General features: G+C 46.1%; 1 protein-coding gene across 10 annotated transcripts in view; it reads left to right on the forward strand.

Moving 5' to 3' along the window:
• ephb3b (eph receptor B3b) overlaps positions 1 to 24490 on the forward strand; it is a 98948-nt gene that overhangs the window by 57247 nt on the left and 17211 nt on the right. For 4 of the 10 annotated variants that reach the window (XM_029695444.1, XM_029695445.1, XM_029695440.1 and 1 more), the window contains exons 4-11: positions 1476 to 1631; positions 3078 to 3413; positions 8975 to 9099; positions 9642 to 9804; positions 13179 to 13287; positions 15415 to 15467; positions 16753 to 16875; positions 20016 to 20263. In XM_029695444.1, coding sequence (XP_029551304.1) covers positions 1476 to 1631; positions 3078 to 3413; positions 8975 to 9099; positions 9642 to 9804; positions 13179 to 13287; positions 15415 to 15467; positions 16753 to 16875; positions 20016 to 20263 — 1313 coding nt within the window. Of the gene's footprint in view, positions 1 to 1475; positions 1632 to 3077; positions 3414 to 8974; positions 9100 to 9641; positions 9805 to 13178; positions 13288 to 15414; positions 15468 to 16740; positions 16960 to 20015; positions 20264 to 24490 lie in introns of all 10 variants that reach the window. The other 6 variants (XM_029695443.1, XM_029695436.1, XM_029695438.1 and 3 more) reach the window with 3 other exon arrangements.

The raw sequence follows: 24490 nt of genomic DNA on the forward strand, positions 1-24490 counted from the left end.
CCTTTCCTGTGCTGCTCGCTGCCTCCTAACTCATCACCTTTCCTATGCTGCTCGCTGCCTCCTAACTCATCACCTTTCCTATGCTGCTCGCTGCCTCCTAACTCATCACCTTTCCTATGCTGCTCGCTGCCTCCTAACTCATCACCTTTCCTGTGCTGCTAGCTGCCTCCTAACTCATCACCTTTCCTGTGCTGCTCGCTGCCTCCTAACTCATCACCTTTCCTATGCTGCTCGCTGCCTCCTAACTCATCACCTTTCCTATGCTGCTCGCTGCCTCCTAACTCATCACCTTTCCTATGCTGCTCGCTGCCTCCTAACTCATCACCTTTCCTATGCTGCTCGCTGCCTCCTAACTCATCACCAGAGTTATAAACTCGGATAGGGAGTCTACAAAGGGCACCGATTGAATATGTTATGACACTTTCCTTCAGAGAAACGACGTGGTCCTGGTAGCATTGAGAACACATTACATCTATACCAGAGGAAGCTGATGACGGGCTCATTGTAACGACTGGAATGGAATAATTGGAACGGAGTCAAACATGTGGTTTCATTCATTCCATTCCAGCCGTTACAATGAGCTCATCCTCCTATAGCTCTTCCCATCAGCCTCCACTGATCTATACCAAATCCATTATCCATTAGTGGTGCAGTAAACTGGATGAATTAGAAAAGGCCGGCTATTGGCATGTTACTGGGAAGTAAAGTTTGTTTCCAAGTGGCAGGGAAGTGTGTGTGTGTGTGTGTGTGTGTGTGTGTGTGTGTGTGTATCAGTGTGTGTCTGTGTGTGTGTGTGTGTGTGTGTGTGTGTCTGTGTGTGTGTGTGTCTGTCTTTGTGTGTGTGTGTGTGTGTGTGTGTGTATCAGTGTGTGTGTGTGTCAGTGTGTGTCAGTTGTGTGTGTGTGTGTGTGTGTGTGTGTGTGTGTGTGTGTGTGTGTGTGTGTGTGTGTGTGTATCAATGTGTGTCGGTGTGTGAGTGCGTGTGCAAGCATTAAGGAGTTCAGAGGAAGCTTCACGCTAGCGTGTGTTTTCCTCTGAGTGGTGTGTTAGTAATTTGGGATGACAGTGTGTGCATGCTGGTTAAAACCCCCTCTTTCTCCACCGTTGGTGGTGCTCTCCAGGGGGAAAACTAACACAAAACCAGCACCAGTGAGAGCTGTCAATCATGAGGGAAGCTGTAGTTTATCACAAAAGCTCAGAGAGAGTGCCAAGATAACACACGGACATACTGTACACACACACACACACACACACACACACACAACTGACACACACTGACACACACAACAACCAAAACAGTAACAACAACAACAAAAACAAGAACAACAACATCAACCAGCGACATTCAAAGACATTCAGTAACAAGCTAAAGATTGAAATGAGTGTGTTTTCATTGAGCTGTATTTAACCCAGTCCACTTTATGTGTGTACTTCCACTGGACTCACTCTGTTTAATCTCTCTCTCTCTCTCTCAGCTTGCAGCCCGGGCACGTTCAAATCCAAGCAGGGCGAGGGTTTCTGCACACCCTGCCCACCCAACAGCCGTACAAGCTCTGGCGCAGCCAACGTATGCTCCTGCAGAAACGGCTTCTACCGCTCAGACACAGACTCACCAGACAACGCCTGCACCAGTAAGCGGCATGCTAGCATATACCCATAGACTTCCAGTCATTGCACCAGTAAACGGCATGCTAGCATACACCCATAGACTTCCAGTCATTGCACCAGTAAACAGGATGCTAGCATATACCCATAGACTTCCAGTTATTGCACCAGTAAACAGGATGCTAGCATATACCCATAGACTTCCAGTCATTGCACCAGTAAACAGGATGCTAGCATATACCCATAGACTTCCATTTACATTACATTTTAGTCATTTAGCAGACACTCTTATCCAGAGTGACTTACAGTAGTGAATGCATACATTTCATACAATTTCATACATTTTTTTTTTTCTGTGCTGGCCCCCCGTGGGAATCGAACCCACAACCCTGGTGTTGCAAACACCATGCTCTACCAACTGAGCTACAGGGAAGGGTCATTGCACCAGTAAACGGGATGCTAGCATATACCCATAGACTTCCAGTCATTGCACCTGTAAACGGGATGCTAGCATATACCCATAGACTTCCAGTCATTGCACCAGACAGCGGACCATTTTGCAACTGATTGAGTTACTGTGTGCATAAATACGTTTTCCAAACAAACAACAAACACGAGAATATGTTGCTCAAGGGCCTGTATAGAGTCAGGTTCTGGGTAACACTGAAGAAACGATTCCTTGCTCTCTGAACTATGGCCTCCCCTCAGCACCTGTATCACTCCTCTCTGAAGGGTCTGACAACATTCCCACATTGCTACGTGTACAACAAACCTAACGACCTCTAACCTCTAACGTTATCGCTGCCGTTTTACCCACCGTAGTCTATACGTCTGTAGAGCCGCTACCTCGCTCTGGCAGAGTGGAGGAATCTATCTAGTGGATGTGTCTTAGTTAAGAGCATGGAGAGCATACACACACACACACACACACACACACACACACACACACACACACACACACACACACACACACACACACAGGAACTAATCCTTTCACTGGTGGTGATTCTCCCAAAGTGCTGCCAGAGATATGGCTCCCTAGCTGTTCGTATCCCAAAGTGCTGCCAATAATTGGATAAGAATTGCTTCGCCGCTGCCAATAGTCTCTCTCGTCCCCCTTAGCTGTTTCCACACACACAAATATGCGTGCACGTGCACAGGCGTGCACAAGCTGGCATGCACGTGCACGCACACAAACACCCACTCACACACGCTCTCCTCCTCACAGAAAGAACTGCAACGTCCATTTATTTTATTTGGAGCTTTCTCCAAGCAGAGAGAAGGGAACTCACCTCATCTAGCACCCCTAGCATCAAAGTCCTAATGAAATAGAATATATTACATTCTAATCCTTGTTATATTTAATGTCCTGTGGAATTGTTCAACATTGATGCTTTGGCAATCATTTTGTCATGACAATAAAGCATTTTTAAATTTAAAATATATATTTTTCTCTTTTCTTCCTCCCACAGCCGTCCCCTCGGCCCCACGCAGCGTCATCTCCAACGTCAATGAGACCTACCTGGTCCTGGAGTGGAGCGAACCTCGTGACTCGGGCGGCCGCGACGACATCTTCTACAACGTCATCTGCAAGAAGTGCCTGCCCGAGCGCGGCATGTGCTCGCGCTGCGACGACAATGTAGAAATCTCGCCGCGCCACCTGGGTCTGACGCAGCGGCGCGTGGCAGTCCGCAACCTGCAGGCCCACACCCAGTACAGCTTTGAGATCCAGGCAGTCAACGGTGTGTCGAATAAGAACCCGTACACGCCGCAGTTCTCCGCCGTCAATATCACCACCAACCAAGCCGGTGGGTAGAAGCTTGACTGTTGTATTGGATCGGATATAACTTTATTATTGCATTGTGAAATTCAAAGGGCACAAAGGCACCGTGCTACAATCGGTGCTGCAATTTTACGATAGAATTGGTTAAGATGGTGGTTGCGTCAAATCAAATTCAAGCTTTTATATATATACAGCAAATTTCAGACATGGAATGCAACACAATGGTGCTTCACAGGAAAAATTAATAAAAAGATTTGAAAATAAATGCTGGAATATATAGTACACATCAAACAAGATAAAAGGGAAAATAAATAGTATTTTTCAGCAGCAATGCAGGTAAAAGTAGACATTTGTTCTGATAACTACAATCCCTCTGTATGTACAGTGCCTTGCAAATGTGTTAACCCCCATTGCTTTTTTCCTATTTTGTTTCATTACAACCTGTAATTTAAGTTATTTTGGGGGATTTCATGTAATGGACATACACAAAATAGTCCAAAATTGGTGAAGTGAAAAAAATAACTTGTTTCAAAAAATTATGAAAAAGAAAAATCTGAAAAGTGGTGCGTGCATATGTATTCAACCTCTTTGCTATGAAGCCCCTAAATAGGATCTGGTGCCACCAATTACCTTCAGAAGTCACATAATTAGTTAAATAAAGTCCTCCTGTGTGCAATCTAAGTGTCACATGATCTGTCACATGATCTCAGTATGCAAGGGGCACGACCAAGCAAGTGGCACTATGAAGACCAAGGAGCTCTCCAAACAGGTCAGGGACAAAGTTATAAAAACATATGCAAAACTTTGAATATCCCACGGAGCACCATTAAATCCATTATTAAAATATGAAAAGAATACGGCACCACAACAAACCTGCCAAGAGAGGGCCGCCCACCAAAACTCACAGACCAGGCAAGGAGGGCATTAATCAGAGAGGCAACAAAGAGACCAAAGATAACCCTGAAGTAGCCGCAAAGCTCCACAGCAGAGATTGGAGTATCTGTCCATCGGACCACTTTAACCCGTACACTCCACAGCGCTGGGCTTTACAGAAGAGTGGCCAGAAAAAAGCCATTGCTTAAAGAAAAAAATAAGCAAACACGTTTAGTTTTCACCAAAAGGCATGTGGGAGACTCCCCAAGCATATGAAGAAGGTACTTTGGTCAGATGAGACAAAAATGTTGCTTTTTTTCCATCAAGGAAAAAGCTATGTCTGGCGCAAACCCAACACCTCTCATCACCCCAAGAACACCATCCCCACAGTGAAACATGGAGGTGGTAGCATGCTATGGGGATGTTTTTTATCGGCAGGGACTTGGAAACTGGTCAGAATTGAAGGAATGATGGATGGCACTAAATACAGGGAAATTCCTGAGGGAAACCTGTTTCAGTCTTCCAGAGATTTGAGACTGGGACAGAGGTTCACCTTCCAGCAGGACAATGACCCTAAGCATACTGCTGAGCAACACTCAAGTGGTTTAAGGGGAAACATTTACATGTCTTGGAATGGCCTAGTCAAAGCCCAGACCCCAATCCAATTGAGAATCTGTGGTATGACTTAAAGATTGCTGTACACCAGCAGAACCCATCCAACTTGAAGGAGCTGGAGCAGTTTTGCCTTGAAGAATTGGAAAAAATCCCAGTGGCTAAATGTGCCAAGCTAATAGAGACATACCCCAAGAGACTTGCAGCTGTAATTGCTGTAAAAAGTGGCTCTACAAAGTATTGACTTTGGGCGGGTGAATAGTAATGCACGCTCAAGTTTTCTGTTGTTTTGTCTTATTTCTTGTTTGTTTTACAACAAAAAAAAAATATTTTGCTTCTTCAAAGTTGTAGTCATGTTGTGTAAATCAAAATATACAACCCCCCCAAAAATCCATTTTAATTCCAGGTTGTAAGGCAACAAAATAGGAAAAATGCCAAGGGGGGTGAATACTTTCGCAAGCCACTGTAAGTATGGGTTACATACAGTATGCATTTTAATTGAGGATTAAGAAGAAAAACAATTAAATTAGCTTTTACCGAAGGACCTTTCCACAGCACTTGGCACACACCGCCACGAATAACAACAGCGAGGCAGTGCTTCGTGTATGACTAGGCATTCAACCTGCAGTGTTCTGCCCACTAGGATCAACCCACTATTAACCCAGGGCATCTTCAGTAACTACCTAGCTAACCCATTTGGTTCCTTGGATTTTGTGGGATCAACCCACTGCTAACTGGTTTCCCTCTAGTTTCACATTGATTGTGGGGAACGAAGTCAAGTATTTCCTGACGTAAAACATAATGTTTTTTTTAAACGTTCTGAGAACAGAAGTGAGAATTTCACCTCTTCTGGGGAATGTTTATTTTTAGGTTGCAGGGAGGTTCTGAGAACATTTACTCTGGTTCCAGGGAGGTTCTGAGAACATTTTACTCTGGTTCCAGGGAGGTTCTGAGAACATTTTACTCTGGTTCCAGGGAGGTTCTGAGAACATTTTACTCTGGATCCAGGGAGGTTCTGAGAATGTTTTACTCTGGTTCCAAGGAGGTTCTGAGAACATTTTACTCTGGTTCCAGCGAGGTTCTGAGAACGTTTTACTCTGGTTCCAGGGAGGTTCTGAAAATGTTTTACTCTGGTTCCAGGGAGGTTCTGAGAACGTTTTTCTCTGGTTCCAGGGAGGTTCTGAAAATGTTTTATTCTGGTTCCAGGGAGGTTCTGAGAACGGTTTACTCTGGTTCCTTGAAAGTTTTCCTGGGAGGTTTTATTAACGTTCCGAGAACTAAATTATAGGTTATTTGAAGGTTTCTTAATAACTTCCTTAAAACTTTCATTCAATGTTTCAGTAAGACTTTTAATAACACTGCTAGCTTATTTTCTGTAACTTTTTGAACTCCAAGCACAGATAGGACACATAGAAATTAATTTCCTTAGGCGTTAATCATGCAAACACATACATTTTTTTATTGTGACACGGCATCAGTGAGATTAAAACCTATAATCTTATATTTTCTGTCCATGGAAATGTTTCATTACGCCACCAGGATGGAGCTATAATGCCATGTTTATGAATACAAAGCTGTTCATTTTAGTCTATTCAAACAGACACAATTTCAAAGGAAACAAGCACTCATTAAGATCAGGTGTGGCCAATTAATGGGCACGGCCAAAACACCTGAACATCTTAACAAGATAGAGGAAAGAGAGAGTTTTGTTGATGCTGAGAATGGAAATTGTATGTATTTAAATAACATTCTTAGACATTCTCTGAACATTAGAAAAGTTTTCATGGACATTTTTCTTAACATTCTGAAAACGGAATGAATGTTAAATAATTCTCGAAACAATTTGAGAACATGACTTTAAATAGAACCATGAGGAAACCTGTAGGAAACAAAGTACTGAAATTCCCACAGAAGAACAATGTTTCTAAACGTTCTTTGAACATATGGTTCTCAGAATGTTTTGTGCTAGCTGGGTAGGCCACCATAGCGGTCTGCACCACTAAGACCCATACAGTTTTTTTCTATGCATCTGAGAAGATGCAGGCTAGGCTAACCTCTTTTTGGGATATGTGATGAGTTAAGTGGAATGCGTAGTGTGTATTGAGTTTGCCTTGCTCTGTAGTGGACGTCCTTATACCGTTTTGAGTTTGGCCTGTGTCTGTTGCGTTAGGGACAGAGATATATGTTGAATTTTCCCTAGTTTAGGCCAATAACTAGGGTCTGATGGATAGCTGGGGTTTGTGTGTAAGTTTGTGTGTAGACTTTGCCCTGGTGTAGGCCGATAGCTGGGTTCTGATGGGTAGCTGGTTTTTGCCTATGGGTCTTTACGTTAAGTATTTTCTACAGACAGGCTTAGAGAGAACGGATTATCCTTCTCCACAGTCGTGTTCCTTGTTCCTCCTATCCCTTCTGTTTCTCCTCAAAGCCTAAGGAAAGGAATGGGAATGACCCACTGTTTGTGCCTGGGGGTCCTGTGGGGATCTCCGGACCCCGTAGTCCCCCATTGTTGCCCAAGGGTCGGGCACCGGGGGCCACAGGGGTGACAGAGACTCCCCTGTGGCACCCCGTGCACCCCCCGAAAGAGTGCAGGTCAGGGGGGAGGACGAGGGGGGGGCAGATATGTACCAGTGTGGGGGGGCTGAGCCCACCATGGTTACAGGTTAGTGTGGGGCTCAGCCCACCATGGTTACAGGTCAGTGTGGGGGGGCTCAGCCCACCATGGTTACAGGTTAGTGTGGGGCCCAGCCCACCATGGTTACAGGTTAGTGGGGGGCTCAGCCCACCATGGTTACAGGTCAGTGTGGGGGGGCTCAGCCCACCATGGTTACAGGTTAGTGTGGGGGGGCTCAGCCCACCATGGTTACAGGTTAGTGTGGGGGGGCTCAGCCCACCATGGTTACAGGTTAGTGTGGGGGGGGCTCAGCCCACCATGGTTACAGGTCAGTGTGGGGGGGGGCTCAGCCCACCATGGTTACAGGTTAGTGTGGGGGGGCTCAGCCCACCATGGTTACAGGTTAGTGTGGGGGGGGCCCAGCCCACCATGGTTACAGGTCAGTGTGGGGGGGGCTCAGCCCACCATGGTTACAGGTTAGTGTGGGGGGGGCTCAGCCCACCATGGTTACAGGTTAGTGTGGGGCCCAGCCCACCATGGTTACAGGTTAGTGGGGGGCTCAGCCCACCATGGTTACAGGTTAGTGTGGGGGGGCTGAGCCCACCATGGTTACAGGTTAGTGTGGGGGGGCTCAGCCCACCATGGTTACAGGTTAGTGTGGGGGGGGCTCAGCCCACCATGGTTACAGGTTAGTGTGGGGGGGGGGGCTCAGCCCACCATGGTTACAGGTTAGTGTGGGGGGGGCTCAGCCCACCATGTTTACAGGTTAGTGTGGGGCCCAGCCCACCATGGTTACAGGTTAGTGTGGGGCTCAGCCCATCATGGTTACAGGTTAGTGTGGGGCTCAGCCCACCATGGTTACCAGTTACACCCCAGTGTCTTGGCCAGGAGGAGTCCACTAGGCCCCTTAATCCTCAGGCTAGAGTGACCGGGGAATCTGCCCAGGGAGTGTTGTCTGTGGGGAGAGGTTGGAGGTTGGTGGTAGGCTACTACGTGGCGATGGGGTTTTAGGCTTGGGAAGAAAGTGGTGGAGAGAGGAAGAGAGAGAGAGAAGGGGGGAGGGAGAGAGAGAGAGAGATGGGGGAGAGAGGGAGAGAGGGAGAGAGAGAGGGGGGAGAGAGAGAGAGGGGGGAGAGAACGAGAGGGGGGGGAGGGGGAGAGAGAGGGAGAGGGGGAGGGGAGAGGGGGAGGTCTGGGGTGGTGGTGGTGACAAAGACAAGAGGAAGAAAGGAGCTCCACGTGAAAGGATCAAAGTACCGGACTAAGGGATTAGAAACCTTTTAACAAAAAGTATTGGAGGGAGAGACGGAGAAACAGAGTGTGTGTTTGGGTGGGTGCAATGATACAGGAGGGATGGAAGGAAAATTAGGATACTAGGAGGAGAAGGGGTGGATACCCTGAGGAGAAGAGGTGGATAGTAGAAGGAGAAGAGGTGGATACTAGCAGTGAATTAACATCCATTTTGTCTTCCCTGTGCCCCGCTCTCACAGCTCCATCTGCAGTACCTACAGTTCACCTGATGGGGGCCACAGCGAGCACCATGAGTCTTTCCTGGCTGCCCCCTGAGAAACCCAACGGAATCATTCTGGATTATGAGATTAAGTACCATGAGAAGGTAAGCAACAACGTAAATCAACACTTCTTATTTCCACATCCTATTTCACAAGTCTTATTTTTGCATAAATAATATTACCCCATTCACCTCAACAACAACAGTTCCAGCAAAGCCTTAATCCTGTCCCTCCTTTCTTTCGTTCTCTCTTTCTTTCTTCCTTTCCTTCGTTCCCCACCCAATATCCTCAGCATTTCTTTCTGTTCACCCCCCGACCTCCTTTTATAAAGTTGAAATGTTTCTGACTACTACCATAACCTACACAGGAGGAGGGGGGGGGATCCGTGTGGATAGGCCTACCTGAGGAGAGAACAAAGTCTCTCAGTGTATCTCTTTTGTTGTCCTGTTGTAGTCGATGATTTAAAGCTCTCCTATGCCTCGTGCTGCCATTCTCCGTCTGTTCGGGAAGATTTGTTGGACGCAGCATGCGCCACACAGTGGGGTGTGGGGAAGGCGATGAATACGGATGATAATGATGAATGAGGGGATGTAGTTTGTTTTCTGATGCATTTCTAAACCGTTCTGTGTGCGTTTGGTTTTGGCAGGACCAGGGAGAAGCCATTGCCCACACCATGACCGCCCAAAGGAGTTCTGCCCGCATCGAGGGGCTGAAGGCCGGCACGCCATACGTGGTCCAGGTCCGGGCCCGCACGGTGGCTGGGTACGGTCGCTACAGCAGCCCCGCCGACTTCAGCACAAACCTGCAAAGTATGTTTGAGTTAACTTTATTGATCCCCAGAGGGGACATTGGGGTTCGTCACCAGCATTGGATACAGTGCATTCAGAAAGTATTCAGATCCCTTGACTTTTTCAAAATTGTGTTACGTTACAGCTTTTTCTAAAATGTATTAAATTAACTTTTTCCCTCATCAATCTACACACAATACCCCATAATGACAAAGCAAAAACAACTTTTTAGAATGTTTGCAAGTGTATATAAAAATAAAAAAAAAAAATATATATATATATATATATATATATATATATATATATATATATATATATTGGAAAGGCACACACCTGTCTATAGAAGGTCTCACAGTTGACAGTGCATGTCAAAGCAAAACACAAGCAATGGGTTCGAAGGAATTGTCTGTAGAGATCCGAGACAGGATTGTGATGAGGCAAAGATCTGGGGAAGGGTACCAAAAAATGTCTGTAGCGTCGACGATCCCCAAGAACACTGTGGTCTCCATCATTCTTAAATGGAAGAAGTTTGGAACCACCAAGACTCTTCCTAGAGCTGGCCACCCGGCCAAACTGAGCAATCGGGGGAGAAGGGCCTTGGTCAGGGCGGTGACCAACAACCTGATGGTCACTCTGACAGAGCTCCAGAGTTCCTATGTGGAGATGGGAGAACCTTCCAGAAGGACCAACATCTCTGCAGCACTTCACCAATCAGGCCTTTATGGTAAAGTGGCCAGACAGAAGCCACTCCTCAGTAAAAGGCACATGACAGCCGGCTTGGAGTTTGCCAAAAGGCACATAAAGGACTCTCTAACCATGAGAAACAAGATTCTCTGGTCTGATGACACCAAGATTGAACTCTTTGGCCTGAATGCCAAGCATCATGTCTGGATGAAACATGGTACCATCCCTACGGTGAAGCATGGTGGTCGCAGCATCATGCTGTGGGGATGTTTTTCAGTGGCAGGGACTGGGAGACTAGTCAGGATTGATGGAAAGATGAACGGGGCAAAGTACAGAGAGATCCTTGATGAAAACCTGTTCCAGAGCACTCAGGACCTCAGACTGGGGGGAAAGTTCACCTTCCAACAGGACAAAGACCCTAAGCACACAGCCAACGCAGGAGTGGTTTCAGAAAGAGTCTCTGAATGTCCTTGAGTGGCCCAGGTCAGAGCCCAGACTTGAACCTGGGCTCATGCGCAGTGGCCGGGCTCATGCGCAATGTCAAGCATCCGCTGGAATGGTGTAAAGCTCGCCACCATTGGACTCTGGAGCAGTTCTCTAGAGTGATGAATCACTCTTCACCATCTGGCAATCCAACGGACTAATCTGGGTTTGGTGGATGCCAGGATTATGCTACCTGCCCCAATGCATGGTGCCGACTGTAAAGTTTGGTGGAGGAAAAATGGTCTGGGGCTGTTTTTCATGGTTCGGGCTAGGCCGCTTAGTTCCAGTGAAGGGAAATCTTAACGCTACATCATACACTTACATCCTAGACTATTCTGCGCTTCCAACTTTGTGGCAACAGTTTGGGGAAGGCCCTTTCCTGTTTCAACATGCCAATGCCCCCTTGCACAAAGCGAGGTCCATACAGAAATGGTTTGTTGAGATAGGTGTGGAAGAACTTGACTGGCCTGTACAGAGCCCTGACCTGAACCCCATTGAAAACCTTTGGGATGAATTGGAAAGCTGACTGCCCAAAATCAGTGGCCGACCTCACTAATGCTCTTGTGGCTGAATGGAAGCGAGTACCCGCAGCAATGTTCCAACATCTAGTGCAAAGCCTTCCCAGAAGAGTGGAGTTTGTTATAGCAACAAATAGGGGACCAACTCCATATTAATGCCCATTATTTTGGAATGAGATGTTGGACTAGCAGGTTTCCACATGCTTTTGGGAAGTAGTCTCCCATTATTTGACATTGTAGATTAGAGCCAGTTTAGCTAGAGTACTGTATCATTAATCTAACAGTCGAAACTGACAATGTGCAATGGGAAACTGCCAACAACCTTCCCATACTCTTTGATGCGAAGTGATGAACACAAAGGCGTGCCTGTCGTTACATAAGCATGTGGTTTCTGGGAGTAAAGGTAGGAATGGTTTCTAGGGGTAAGGGTAGGAATGGTTTCTAGGGGTAAGGGTAGGAATGGTTTCTAGGAGTAAGGGTAGGAATGGTTTCTAGGAGTAAGGGTAGGAATGGTTTCTAGGGGTAAGGGTAGGAATGGTTTCTAGGAGTAAGGGTAGGAATGGTTTCTAGGGGTAAGGGTAGGAATGGTTTCTAGGAGTAAAGGTAGGAATGGTTTCTAGGAGTAAGGGTAGGAATGGTTTCTAGGGGTAAGGGTAGGAATGGTTTCTAGGGGTAAGGGTAGGAATGGTTTCTAGGGGTAAGGGTAGGAATGGTTTCTAGGGGTAAGTGTAGGAATGGTTTCTAGGGGTAAGGGTAGGAATGGTTTCTAGGAGTAAGGGTAGGAATGGTTTCTAGGGGTAAGGGTAGGAATGGTTTCTAGGAGTAAGGGTAGGAATGGTTTCTAGGGGTAAGTGTAGGAATGGTTTCTGGGAGTAAAGGTAGGAATGGTTTCTAGGGGTAAGGGTAGGAATGGTTTCTAGGAGTAAGGGTAGGAATGGTTTCTAGGGGTAAGGGTAGGAATGGTTTCTAGGGGTAAGGGTAGGAATGGTTTCTAGGAGTAAAGGTAGGAATGGTTTCTAGGAGTAAGGGTAGGAATGGTTTCTAGGGGTAAGGGTAGGAATGGTTTCTAGGGGTAAGGGTAGGAATGGTTTCTAGGGGTAAGGGTAGGAATGGTTTCTAGGGGTAAGTGTAGGAATGGTTTCTAGGGGTAAGGGTAGGAATGGTTTCTAGGAGTAAGGGTAGGAATGGTTTCTAGGGGTAAGGGTAGGAATGGTTTCTAGGAGTAAGGGTAGGAATGGTTTCTAGGGGTAAGTGTAGGAATGGTTTCTGGGAGTAAAGGTAGGAATGGTTTCTAGGGGTAAGGGTAGGAATGGTTTCTAGGAGTAAGGGTAGGAATGGTTTCTAGGGGTAAGGGTAGGAATGGTTTCTAGGAGTAAGGGTAGGAATGGTTTCTAGGGGTAAGTGTAGGAATGGTTTCTGGGAGTAAAGGTAGGAATGGTTTCTAGGGGTAAGGGTAGGAATGGTTTCTAGGGGTAAGGGTAGGAATGGTTTCTAGGGGTAAGTGTAGGAATGGTTTCTAGGGGTAAGGGTAGGAATGGTTTTTAGGGGTAAGGGTAGGAATGGTTTTTAGGGGTAAGGGTAGGAATGGTTTCTAGGGGTAAGTGTAGGAATGGTTTCTAGGGGTAAGTGTAGGAATGGTTTCTGGGGTAAGGGTAGTTTCTTTGGGTAACACTCTCGTGCTAACCTGACCTCTAACCTCTTGACCCCTAGGTGACCCAGAGAAGTCTCTTCAGGAGCAGCTGCCCCTCATCGTGGGTTCGGCCACTGCCGGTCTAGTCTTCATCATAGCTGTCGTTGTCATCGCCATCGTCTGCCTCAGGTGAGAATAAGTCGATAATACCCAGTGAACACTTTGTCGTCGAGACAACATGGAAAAAGTGTCTACATCTGACTTTCATTTTCCTTTCTAGGATTTACCTCCATTGATAAAAATGATCAACAGCATTTCACCAAGCTCATTCAATATTACACAATGTGGGCATTTCTTCAGTTTGTGTATCAACACTAGCATACTTTTAATTGAGAAAATTGCATATTTCTCGCAATTCCTGGTGTATTTGATTTACAGATTGAAAAATCCCCCACAAAAACAAAATGGAAATGTCAACTTTTCAATGTGTTTACATCCTGAAACCCACAGAAGACACACAGGGACACTCAGGACTGGCGTGCCACCTATGAGGTTTGTGAGTAGGAGATTAGCTCTATCTAGTGAAAAGTCCAAACAGATTTGCCTCCCAAAACCTCGCTAGGCTAGCCCTGCCCAATGGACACAGCATGAGCTGCAGCTGCTAGGAAAAGATTGGCCTGTCTTCATGGTCGTGTCACCGCGCTCGGACGCCAGCTGAACCTACTGAATCCTTTTGACTCCTATTCACTTGTAGGAACTTCAACATCCACTCAGATCCTGTAAAAGCATAGCTCGGCCTCACTGCGGTCATTCAACTCTACGTAGCACTACTAATCTTTTACTGGGAGTCTGCATGTTGATGAAGTGTGCGAGTTTGACACCTTTCCATTTTGGTGGCTGGTACTCACCCACCTCTCGCGGCGGTGGTGGAACTGTTCGGTGTGAGTCGCCCGGTCTGAAGACCAGGGCCCTCGTCACACTGAACAAACTCCTTCCTACTCTCCTCCCTCATCCCTCTCCTCCTCTCCTCTCTCTCTGTGACTTAGCTTAGAACGCTAGTGTCTGTCTCTGTGTCTTAGCTTAGCACGCTAGTGTCTGTCTCTGTGTCTTAGCTTAGCTCACTAGTGTCTCTTTGTGTCTTAGCTTATCTCATTAGTGTCTCTGTGTCTTAGCTTAGCTCGCTAGTGTCTCTCTCTCTGACTTAGTTGAGCTCGCTAGCTTCTGCCACGGGAGAAGGAAAAAAAAGTAAAGGGGAAAAAAAGAAAAACTCAGAGCCTCCTCGGCATATTCCGGAACCACATTTGAATTGGAAATGAGATGCAAATCACCGTCGGGTATTATTGCCCCGGTTACTGGTTAGACAACAAAGGAACTACATTAACATGGATTTTCAACGTCCCCCTCCCTCCCCCCATTAATGGACTGATACTGAAGAAAGAAGAGAAAGCAGAGGATGAGTAAAGGAAAAGAGGGGGGGGGGGGTTAGTTTGAACCCGTGTGCGGGAGGATGTGTTAAGCTGGGTGTTGAGGGAAACAGCTGAGGCTCCCATTGGGAAAGACTTTGTCCTTTACTTCTCGTGTTGGGCCATTATGTTTTCTCTCAGCTTTCATTTCATACGTACAAAAAGATTCCTACGTTTTCTACTCGATATAATGTCTTCTTCTGTAGTTTTACTCAAAATTCTGTATTTCTTAGCTTCAAATATAAAGCTAAGTGAGCTTTATCCTAGTGAGAAATGCAGTGTAATTCTCTATTTCTACAGACAGAGCTATACTGAAATCTATTTTAACTGACACAGCTATACTGAAATCTATTTTAACTGACACAGCTATACTGAAATCTATTTTAACTGACACAGCTATACTGAAATCTATTTTAACTGACACAACTATACTGAAATCTATTTTAACTGACACAGCTATACTGAAATCTATTTTAACTGACACAGCTATACTGAAATCTATTTTAACTGACACAACTATACTGAAATCTATTTTAACTGACACAGCTATACTGAAATCTATTTTAACTGACACAGCTATACTGAAATCTATTTTAACTGACACAGCTATACTGAAATCTATTTTAACTGACACAGCTATACTGAAATCTATTTTAACTGACACAGCTATACTGAAATCTATTTTAACTGACACAGCTATACTGAAATCTATATTAACTGACTCAGCTATACTGAAATCTATATTACCTGACACAGCTATACTGACATCCTTTCCACACTCTCCTGTTCCATTAAGTATTGCTGTATGCGGCACATGACTGACTTTGTGTTTTTACTCTGGTTTGCCCCACAGGAAGCAGAGGAATGGCTCTGAGTCAGAGTACACAGAGAAACTGCAGCAGTACAGTAAGTCTCTACTGCCTATCCTGTCCTACATTATAAGCTATCCCAAGATCCACATTCTAACAGACACTCTCTGAGCTTGACTTTGTCCCTACATTCAACAGAATATATTCTTACACTGCGTGTCAACAGCCGGTTATGTCACAAGCATCGCATTTACAGATAATATGTCCAAAGCCGGTGATGTCATAACCTGCTTTACAATAACAGGCACAGATTACACTGAATTATAGAATGGTAGTAGCTGTGGAGCTCTTTGAAAGTGTGCCTCGACTGTTACATCTTCTGTTAATCCAATCCACACAGTGGATTCGGAAAGTATTCAGACCCCTTGACTTTTTTCCACATTTTGTTACAGCCTTATTCTAAAATGGATTAAGTAAAACATTTTCCTCATCAATGTACACACAATACCCCATAATGACAAAGTGAAAACAGGTTAAAAATATATATATATATATATATATTATTTTTAAAACAGAAATACCTTATTTACATTGGTATTCAGATTCTTTGCTATGAGACTCGAAATTGAGCTCAGGTGCATCCTGTTTCCATTGGTCATCCTTGAGATGTTTCTCCAACTTGATTAGAGTCCACCTGTGGTAAATTAAATTGATTGGAAATTATTTAGAAAGGCACACACCCGCTTATATAAGGTCCCACAGTTGACAGTACATGTCAGAGCAAAAACCAAGCCATGAGGTCGAAGGAATTGTCCATTGAGCTCAGACAGGATTGTGTCGAGGCACAGATCTGGGAAGGGTACAGCATGTTGAAGCATGGTGGTGGCAGCATCATGCTGTGGGGATGTTTTTCAGCGGCAGGGACTGGGAGACTAATCAGGATTGAGGGAAAGATGAACGGAGCAAAGTGAAGCGATATCCTTGATCAAAACCTTCTCCAGAGCGCTCAAGACCTCAGACTGGGCCGAAGGTTCACCTTCCAGCCAGATCCCGGACTTGAACTAGATCGAACATCTCTAGAGAGACCAAGCTTGTAGCGTCATACCCAAGAAGACTCGAGGCTGTAATCACTGCCAAAGGTGCTTCAACATAATACTGAGTAAAGGGTCTGAATACTTATGTAAATGTGATATTTCTGTTTTTTTGATGAGGCAAAACTTTCAAAAAATACATTAAAAAAAAAGTCTGTAATGTAACAAAATGTGGAAAAAGTAAAAGGGTCTGAATACTTTCTGAATGCACAGTACATATTGTTTTCAATGGTAACTACTGCTTGACGGCCGTGATTCATGTGATTATTCCCGCTATTGAATCCCCTATAGTCACGCCGGGAATGAAGGTCTATATCGACCCCTTCACCTACGAGGACCCCAACGAGGCCGTCCGAGAGTTCGCGAAGGAGATCGACATCTCCTGCGTGAAGATCGAGGAGGTCATCGGCGCAGGTAACCAACCAAAGCTCCTGAGCTACAGGGGGAAGACTGCTAGTCACCTCCAGGCCATACCGTTAGAGGACTTCACGCCAAGCGGTACTTTCACTCAATTCATCATCCCAACCCCTGCCTCGCCTCGCACCCCCCAGCACTAGCCTCAGCCCCCCCTAATCTAAAATCTGCACTTACGCCCTTGCAAAAAAATGTCCCCCCCACCCCCCCACCTCTAATTTGCTTCACTCACAACCGTGGCCCCCCAGGTTGGCACCTAAGTGCCAGTATGATTGCTAGCTACTTTCCACACTTTTTGTCCTTTTTAACCTTTTATTTATTTTATTTAACCTTTAACCTTTAAGAACTGCCCATTCCTGATCCTGGAGAGGTGCTCTGTAGTAGGAAGTTATTTTGTTCCTTCAAGTGTCATTAATTCAATCACTTCCATTGGTTAGCTCTTTTACTTGAATGTAACTGACTTAATCATCGCCTAGGAGAGTTGATTGGCTGGTCAAGCAGCTAGAACAGCAGCCTTCCAGGTTCAGGATTGGTCATCTCTGAACCCCTCCTTCCCAATTTTGCTTAAGGGTCAATGTTAAACGGGGCCACTCTAAAGACCCTTTGACCCTTGACCTCATTACCTGGTGGTTTATATCCGTATGTGGTCGTCTTTCTTGTTTCCCTTTTAGATTACCCTTGCTCCTTCCCTCCACCCTTTTTGATGCACTAGTTAGTAATCTTGAAATCATAAATTCTTTGATATCTTCAAATATTAGTAATACCGTTTGCAAAAAAAAACTGTAGGATTGTTCCCGGCTCAGAGTTGAATTCTTAGCCTTGTTTCTGAGCCGAATGAAGACTTGTGATGATGGGAAGTTGGATTTGAGGTTTACGTCACCTGCAGCTGAGCCCCCTCCACTCTACTACTACTACTACTACTACTACTACTACTACTACTACTACTACTACTACTACTACCACCACTACGAGGGCTTAACATCTACTGCTGCGTCTTGAACCCGTCGCTTCCCAGCCTTCGCCTTAAGTGACGAACCCCAACCCCTGTCTCCCCTCCCCTTTACCCTCCCTCCCACTGATCCTCCCTCCCTACCTCCTTCCCCCCTCCATCCACCACCTCTCTCCCTCCCTCCCTCCCTCCCTCCCTCACTTCCCTTGTTTCTCTTTCTCTCACACACTCTCGCACCTGGTTGGCGTATCAGGCCCGAGACGCAAAGCCTCCACAACCGCCAAGCTTCTCTCTCCTCCTGTCTCTTCTTCTGACCCCGCCCCCGATCCCTCAGAAGCCTAATCTATCCCACTACCCCCCAACCCCCACCTATACCTTTACCCTCCCACCTCTACCCTCTCACCTCTATCTCTACCCCTCCCACCTCTGTCTCTACCCTCCCACCTCTGTCTCTACCCTCCCACCTCTGTCTCTACCCTCCCACCTCTATCGCTACCCTCCCACCTCTACCCTCTCACCTCTGTCTCTACCCTCCCACCTCTACCCTCTCACCTCTGTCTCTACCATCCCACCTCTGTCTCATCCCTCCCACCTCTGTCTCTACCCTCCCACCTGTACCTCTACCCTCCCACCTCTGCCTCTACCCTCCCACCTCTGTCTCTACCCTCCCACCTGTACCTCCACCCTCCCACCTCTACTCTACCCTCCCACCTCTACTCTACCCTCCCACCTATACCTCTACCCTCCCACCTATACCTCTACCCTCCCACCTACAACTCTACCCTCCCACCTATACCTCTACCCTCCCACCTACACCTCTACCCTCCCACCTATACCTCTACCCTCCCACCTGTACCTCTACCTCTACCCCCCCCCACCTATACCTCTAACCCTATACCTCTACCTCTACCTCTACCCTCCCACCTATACCTCTAACCCCCCACCTATACCTCTACCTCTACCCTCCCACCTATACCTCTACCTCTACCCCCCCACCTATACCTCTAACCCCCCACCTATACCTCTACCTCTACACCCACCTGTACCTCTACCCTCCCACCTGTACCCTCCCACCTCTACCTCTACCCCCACCTCTACTCTACCCTCCCACCTGTCCCTCTACCTCTACCCCCACCTGTACCTTTACCTCTACCCCACCACTGCCTCTACCCTCCCACCTATACCTCTACCCTCCCACCTCAACCTCTACCCCCACCTCTGCCTCTACCCTCCCACCTGTACCTCTACCTCTACCCTCCCACCTCTGTCTCCACCCTCCCACCTCTGTCTCTACCCTCCCACCTCTGTCTCTACCCTCCCACCTCTGTCTCTACCCTCCCACCTCTGTCTCTACCCTCCCACCTCTGTCTCTACCCTCCCACCTCTGTCTCTACCCTCCCACCTGTACCTCTACCCTCCCACCTATACCTCTACCCTCCCACCTCTGTCTCTAACCTCCCACCTCTGTCTCTACCCTCCCACCACTACCTCTACCCTCCCACCTCTGTCTCCACCCTCCCACCTCTGCCTCCACCCTCTCACCTCTGTCTCTACCCTCCCACCTCTGTCTCTACCCTCCCACCTCTGTCTCTACCCTCCCACCTGTACCTCTACCCTCCCACCTATACCTCTACCCTCCCACCTCTATCTCTACCCTCCCACCTCTACCCTCCCACCTCTGTCTCTACCCTCCCACCTCTGTCTCTACCCTCCCACCTCTACTCTACCCTCCCACCTCTGTCTCTACCCTCCCACCTCTGCCTCTACCCTCCCACCTCTACCCTCCCACCTCTACCTCTACCCTCCAACCTTTACCTCTATTCCAACCTATACATCTACCCAAACATATTCCTCTACCCTCCCACCTCCCTCACTCTCTTATCAATCCTTACTGCCTACCCCAAACTACCCACGTCCACCCACTCTAAGCTTTTAGTTTTCCCTCAGACATCCCTCACTCTCCCCCTCATCTCGCTTTCCCCCTTTTCTCTACTGTTCCTAGCCACCGTTCACCCCGAGCCCCCCTCTCTCTGTCTCCCGCTTCCCTTCCCTGGCTCCTTGTTTCTAACCAGTAAACTGTCCCTCTCCCCTCTCTCCCCCACTCTCCTCCACTCCATCCGATCCTTCCTCTCTTCCCCCCACCATATCTCTCTCTCTCTCTTTCGCTGTCTCCCATTCCTCGCTCTCGCAGGAGAGTTTGGGGAGGTGTGTCGTGGGCGTCTGAAGCTGCCTGGCCGACGGGAGATCATTGTGGCTATCAAGACACTCAAGGTGGGCTACACCGACAGGCAGAGGCGGGACTTCCTGAGCGAAGCGAGCATCATGGGACAGTTTGACCACCCGAACATCATCCGGTTGGAGGGCGTGGTCACCAAGAGCCGACCAGTCATGATCGTCACAGAGTTTATGGAGAACGGAGCGCTGGACTCTTTCTTAAGGGTAAGAGAGCATGTGGAACACACACACACACACACACACACACACACACACACACACACACACACACACACACACACACACACATCAAAAACCTGCGCTCTATAAAACTGCACAGAGAACTGATGCTCTTGAACACACTTCATAAATGTCTATCTGTAATCGTCACATCATCTGCACCACTACCCAGCAAAAGTACAAGAGCATATCTCCCTGATCTTCTCTATTAATGTCCTCGTATTCCACACCCTCTCCATCTCTTTGGAAAAGGCCCTAACCCTCATCTGTTGCCAATATCAGACAAACGCGCCGCTCCTCTCGCTATTTCTGACATTTACAGAGGATTCACTCAGCTTATGAATCACTGCCTCTCCCTTAAATTAAATACTGGTTGACACTGAGGAGGAGAGAGAGAGAGAGATGGAGAGAGAGAAAAGGAGAGAGAAAGAGGGAGGGGGGATACAGAGAAAAGGAGAGAGAGGGGGTTTAAGTGGAAACGGAGAGAGAGAGAAGCAAAGGGATAAATGGAGATAGTAAGAAAGAGAGCAAGAGATGATCATAGTCAGAGTGACAGAGAGACAGAGAGCAACCAAATAGAGTGGTGAGGAGAGAGAGAGAGAGAGAGACAGAGAGAGAGAGACAGAGAGAGAGACAGAGAGAGAGAGACAGAGAGAGAGAGACAGAGAGAGAGAGACAGAGAGAGAGACAGAGAGACAGAGAGAGAGAGAGAGACAGAGAGAGAGACAGAGAGAGAGACAGAGAGAGAGAGAGACAGAGAGAGAGAGACAGAGAGAGAGAGACAGAGAGAGAGAGACAGAGACAGAGAGAGAGACAGAGACAGAGAGAGAGACAGAGAGCAACCAAATAGAGTGGCGAGGAGAGACAGAGACAGAGAGAGAGAGACAGAGAGAGAGACAGAGAGAGAGACAGAGAGAGAGAGACAGAGAGAGAGAGACAGAGAGGAGGAGAGAGAAGAGGAGAGCGAGGAGAGCAGCGAAGAGAGAGAGAGACAGAGACAGGAGGAGACAGAGAGAGAGAGACCAGAGAGAGAGACAGAGACAGACGAGAGAGGACAGAGACAGAGAGGAGACAGAGGAGCAGAGAGAGAGCAGACAGAGAGAGAGACGAGACAGACGAGGACAGAGAGAGAAAAGAGAGAGAGACAGAGAGAGAGAGACAGAGAGAGAGAGAGAGACAGAGAGAGAGACAGAGAGAGAGAGACAGAGAGAGAGAGACAGAGAGAGAGAGACGAGAGAGAGAGACAGAGAGAGAGAGACAGAGAGAGACAGAGACAGAGAGAGAGACAGAGACAGAGAGAGAGACAGAGAGAGAGAGAGACAGAGAGAGAGACAGAGAGAGAGAGACAGAGAGCAACCAAATAGAGTGGTGAGGAGAGACAGAGAGACAGAGAGATTTTATTAAATTTTTTATTTATTAGGATCCCCATTGGCAACAGCTAGTCTTACTGGGGTCAGACACATAATGAAAAGACATTACAGACAAAATACTTTACAATTTACATACATTTAAAAGCATTAACATGTAGTGTGTATCTGTCAGTTCCACATACATGTCAGTACAAACACACAATAAGAAGGTCACATGGGGGAGAGACGTATGTTCCTTGAGGTGTTGCTTTATTTGTTTTCTAAACCAGGTTTGCTGTTCACTTGCCCTATATAAGATGGAAGGAACTTCCATGCACTCATGGCTCTGTGTAATAATGTATATTTCCTTAAATTTGTTCTTAACATGGGGACTGTGAAAAGCCCCCTGGTGGCATCGTGGAAGTTGACTATGCAACAATTTTGAATTTCCAACACAATAATGTTTCTTATGAAAACAAGAAGTGACGCAGTCAGTCTTTCCTCAACTCTTAGCCAAGAAAAACTGGCATGCATAGTATTTACATCAGCCCTCTGATTACAATGAAGAGCAAGACGTGCTGCTCTGTTCTGGGCCAGCTGCAGCTTAACTAGGTCTTTCTTTGCAGCACTTGACCACATGACTGGACAATAATCAAGAAAAGACAATACTAGAGCCTGCAGGACTTGCTTTGTGAAGTGTGATGTCAAAAAAGCAGAGCATCTCTTTATTACAGACAGACCTCTCCCCATCTTCACAACCGTTGAATTTACATGTTTTGACCATGACAGTTTACATTCTAAAGGTAACGCCAAGTAATTACGTCTTCTCAACTGGTTCAAACAGCCACACCATTAATTACCAGGTGCGGCTGAGATCCAGAACGATTTATACCAAAACAATACTCTTAGTTTTAGAAATGTTCAGGACCAATGTAGTACTGGACACCCATTGCAAAACAGACTGCATCTCTTTATTTAGAGCTTCAGTGACTTCATTAGCTGTGGTTGCTGATGGTTGAATAATCAACACACATGGACACACATGCTATGTTTAATGACAGTGGCAGGTCATTGGTAAAAATACAAAAGATTAGAGGGCCTAGAGAGGTGCCCTGCGGTACACCACACTTTACATGTTTGACATTAGAGAGGCTTCCATTAAAGAAAACCCTTTGAGTTCTATTAGATGGATAGCTCTGAATCCATGATATGGCAAAGCTTGAAAAGCCATAACGCATACGTTTTCTCAACAACAGGTTATGGTCAATAATATCAAAGGCTGCACTGAAATCTAACAGTAAAGCTCCCACAATCGTCTTATTATCAATTTCTTTCAACCAATCATCAGTCATTTGTGTCAGTGCAGTACATGTTGAGTAACCTTCTCTATAAGCTTGCTGAAAGTCTGTTGTTAACTTGTTTACAGAGAAATAGCATTGTATTCGGTGAAAAAACTTTTTTTTCGAACAGTTTGCTAAGAGCTGGCAACAAGCTGATAGGTCTGCTGTTAAAACCAGTAAAGGCCACTTTATCACTCATGGGTAGTGGAATTACTTTGGCTTCCCTCCAGGCCTGAGGACAAAGACTTTCCTCTAGGCTCAGATTAAAGATATGACAGATAGGAGTGGCTATAGAGTCAGCTACCATCCTCAGTAGCTTTACATCTAAGTTGTCAATGCCAGGAGGTTTGTCATTATTGATCGATAACAATACTTTTACCACCTCTCCCATGCTATCTTTACAAAATTCCGACTTGCAATGCTTTTCATTCATTATTCTTTTTTTTTAATGCATGAGTATGATGGCTCATTGTTCGTTGTTGGCATTTCCTGCCTAAATTAGCCCACTTAGCCAATGAACTAATCAATAAATTAATTTGCAACATCAAAATCGTTTTGTGATGAATCAGCCATCTGATTTGATGAAAGACGGAGTTGAATTTGTCTTTCTGCCCATAATTTCATTTCAAGTACTCCAAAGTTTTTTTCCCATCATTCTTTACATCATTGATCCTGGCTTCATAATACAGTTTCTTCTTCTTTTTGTTGAGTTTAGTCACATAATTTCTCAATTTGCAGTAAGTCAGCCAGTCCGATGTGCAGCCAGACTTACTAGCCACTCCTTTTACCCCATATCTGTAAACCATACAGTTATTCAATTCCACATCAATCCATGGAGCCTTAACAGTTCTAACAGTCCGTCTCTTAACAAGTGCATGTTTATCAATAATTATATGAAGCTCTTTCATAAAGTAATCAATTGCAGGGTCTGGATGCTCCTTATTAATCACATTATATCAACAAATATATATTTTTTAACATCATTCACATAAGAGTCACAGCAAAATCCTTTGTATGGTCACTCAAACTATTTTAGGCCCAGCTTTTGGAACTTTCCTGGATATAGTCACTATATTGTGATCACTCATCATCCAATGGGTACGGATACAGCTTTAGAACAAATGTCACGGGTGTCGTAGGGTGTAGACCAAAACGCAGCGGGAAAATGTATACTCATCTTCTTTTTATTTAGTGAAGAAGGAAAAACACAAACAACGTATACAAACACAAATGAACTGGACAGTCTCGTCAGGCACACAGCTAAACAAGAAACAATCTCCCACAAAATCCAATGAAACACATTCCTATTTATAGGACCTTCAATCAGAGGCAACGATAGACAGCTGCCTCCAACTGAAGGCCCCAACACCAATTAGCTAAACATAGAAATACAAACGACTAGACTGAACATAGAACTAAACTAACATAGAACAATAACCAAAACCCTGGACTAATAAATCAAATACCCCTCTACATACACAACCACCCCGAACCATATAAACCAAATACCCCCTCTACATGAA

The sequence above is a fragment of the Salmo trutta genome, chromosome 17 (genome assembly GCF_901001165.1).
Source record: "Salmo trutta chromosome 17, fSalTru1.1, whole genome shotgun sequence".
In the NCBI taxonomy this organism is placed as follows: Eukaryota; Metazoa; Chordata; class Actinopteri; order Salmoniformes; family Salmonidae; genus Salmo; species Salmo trutta.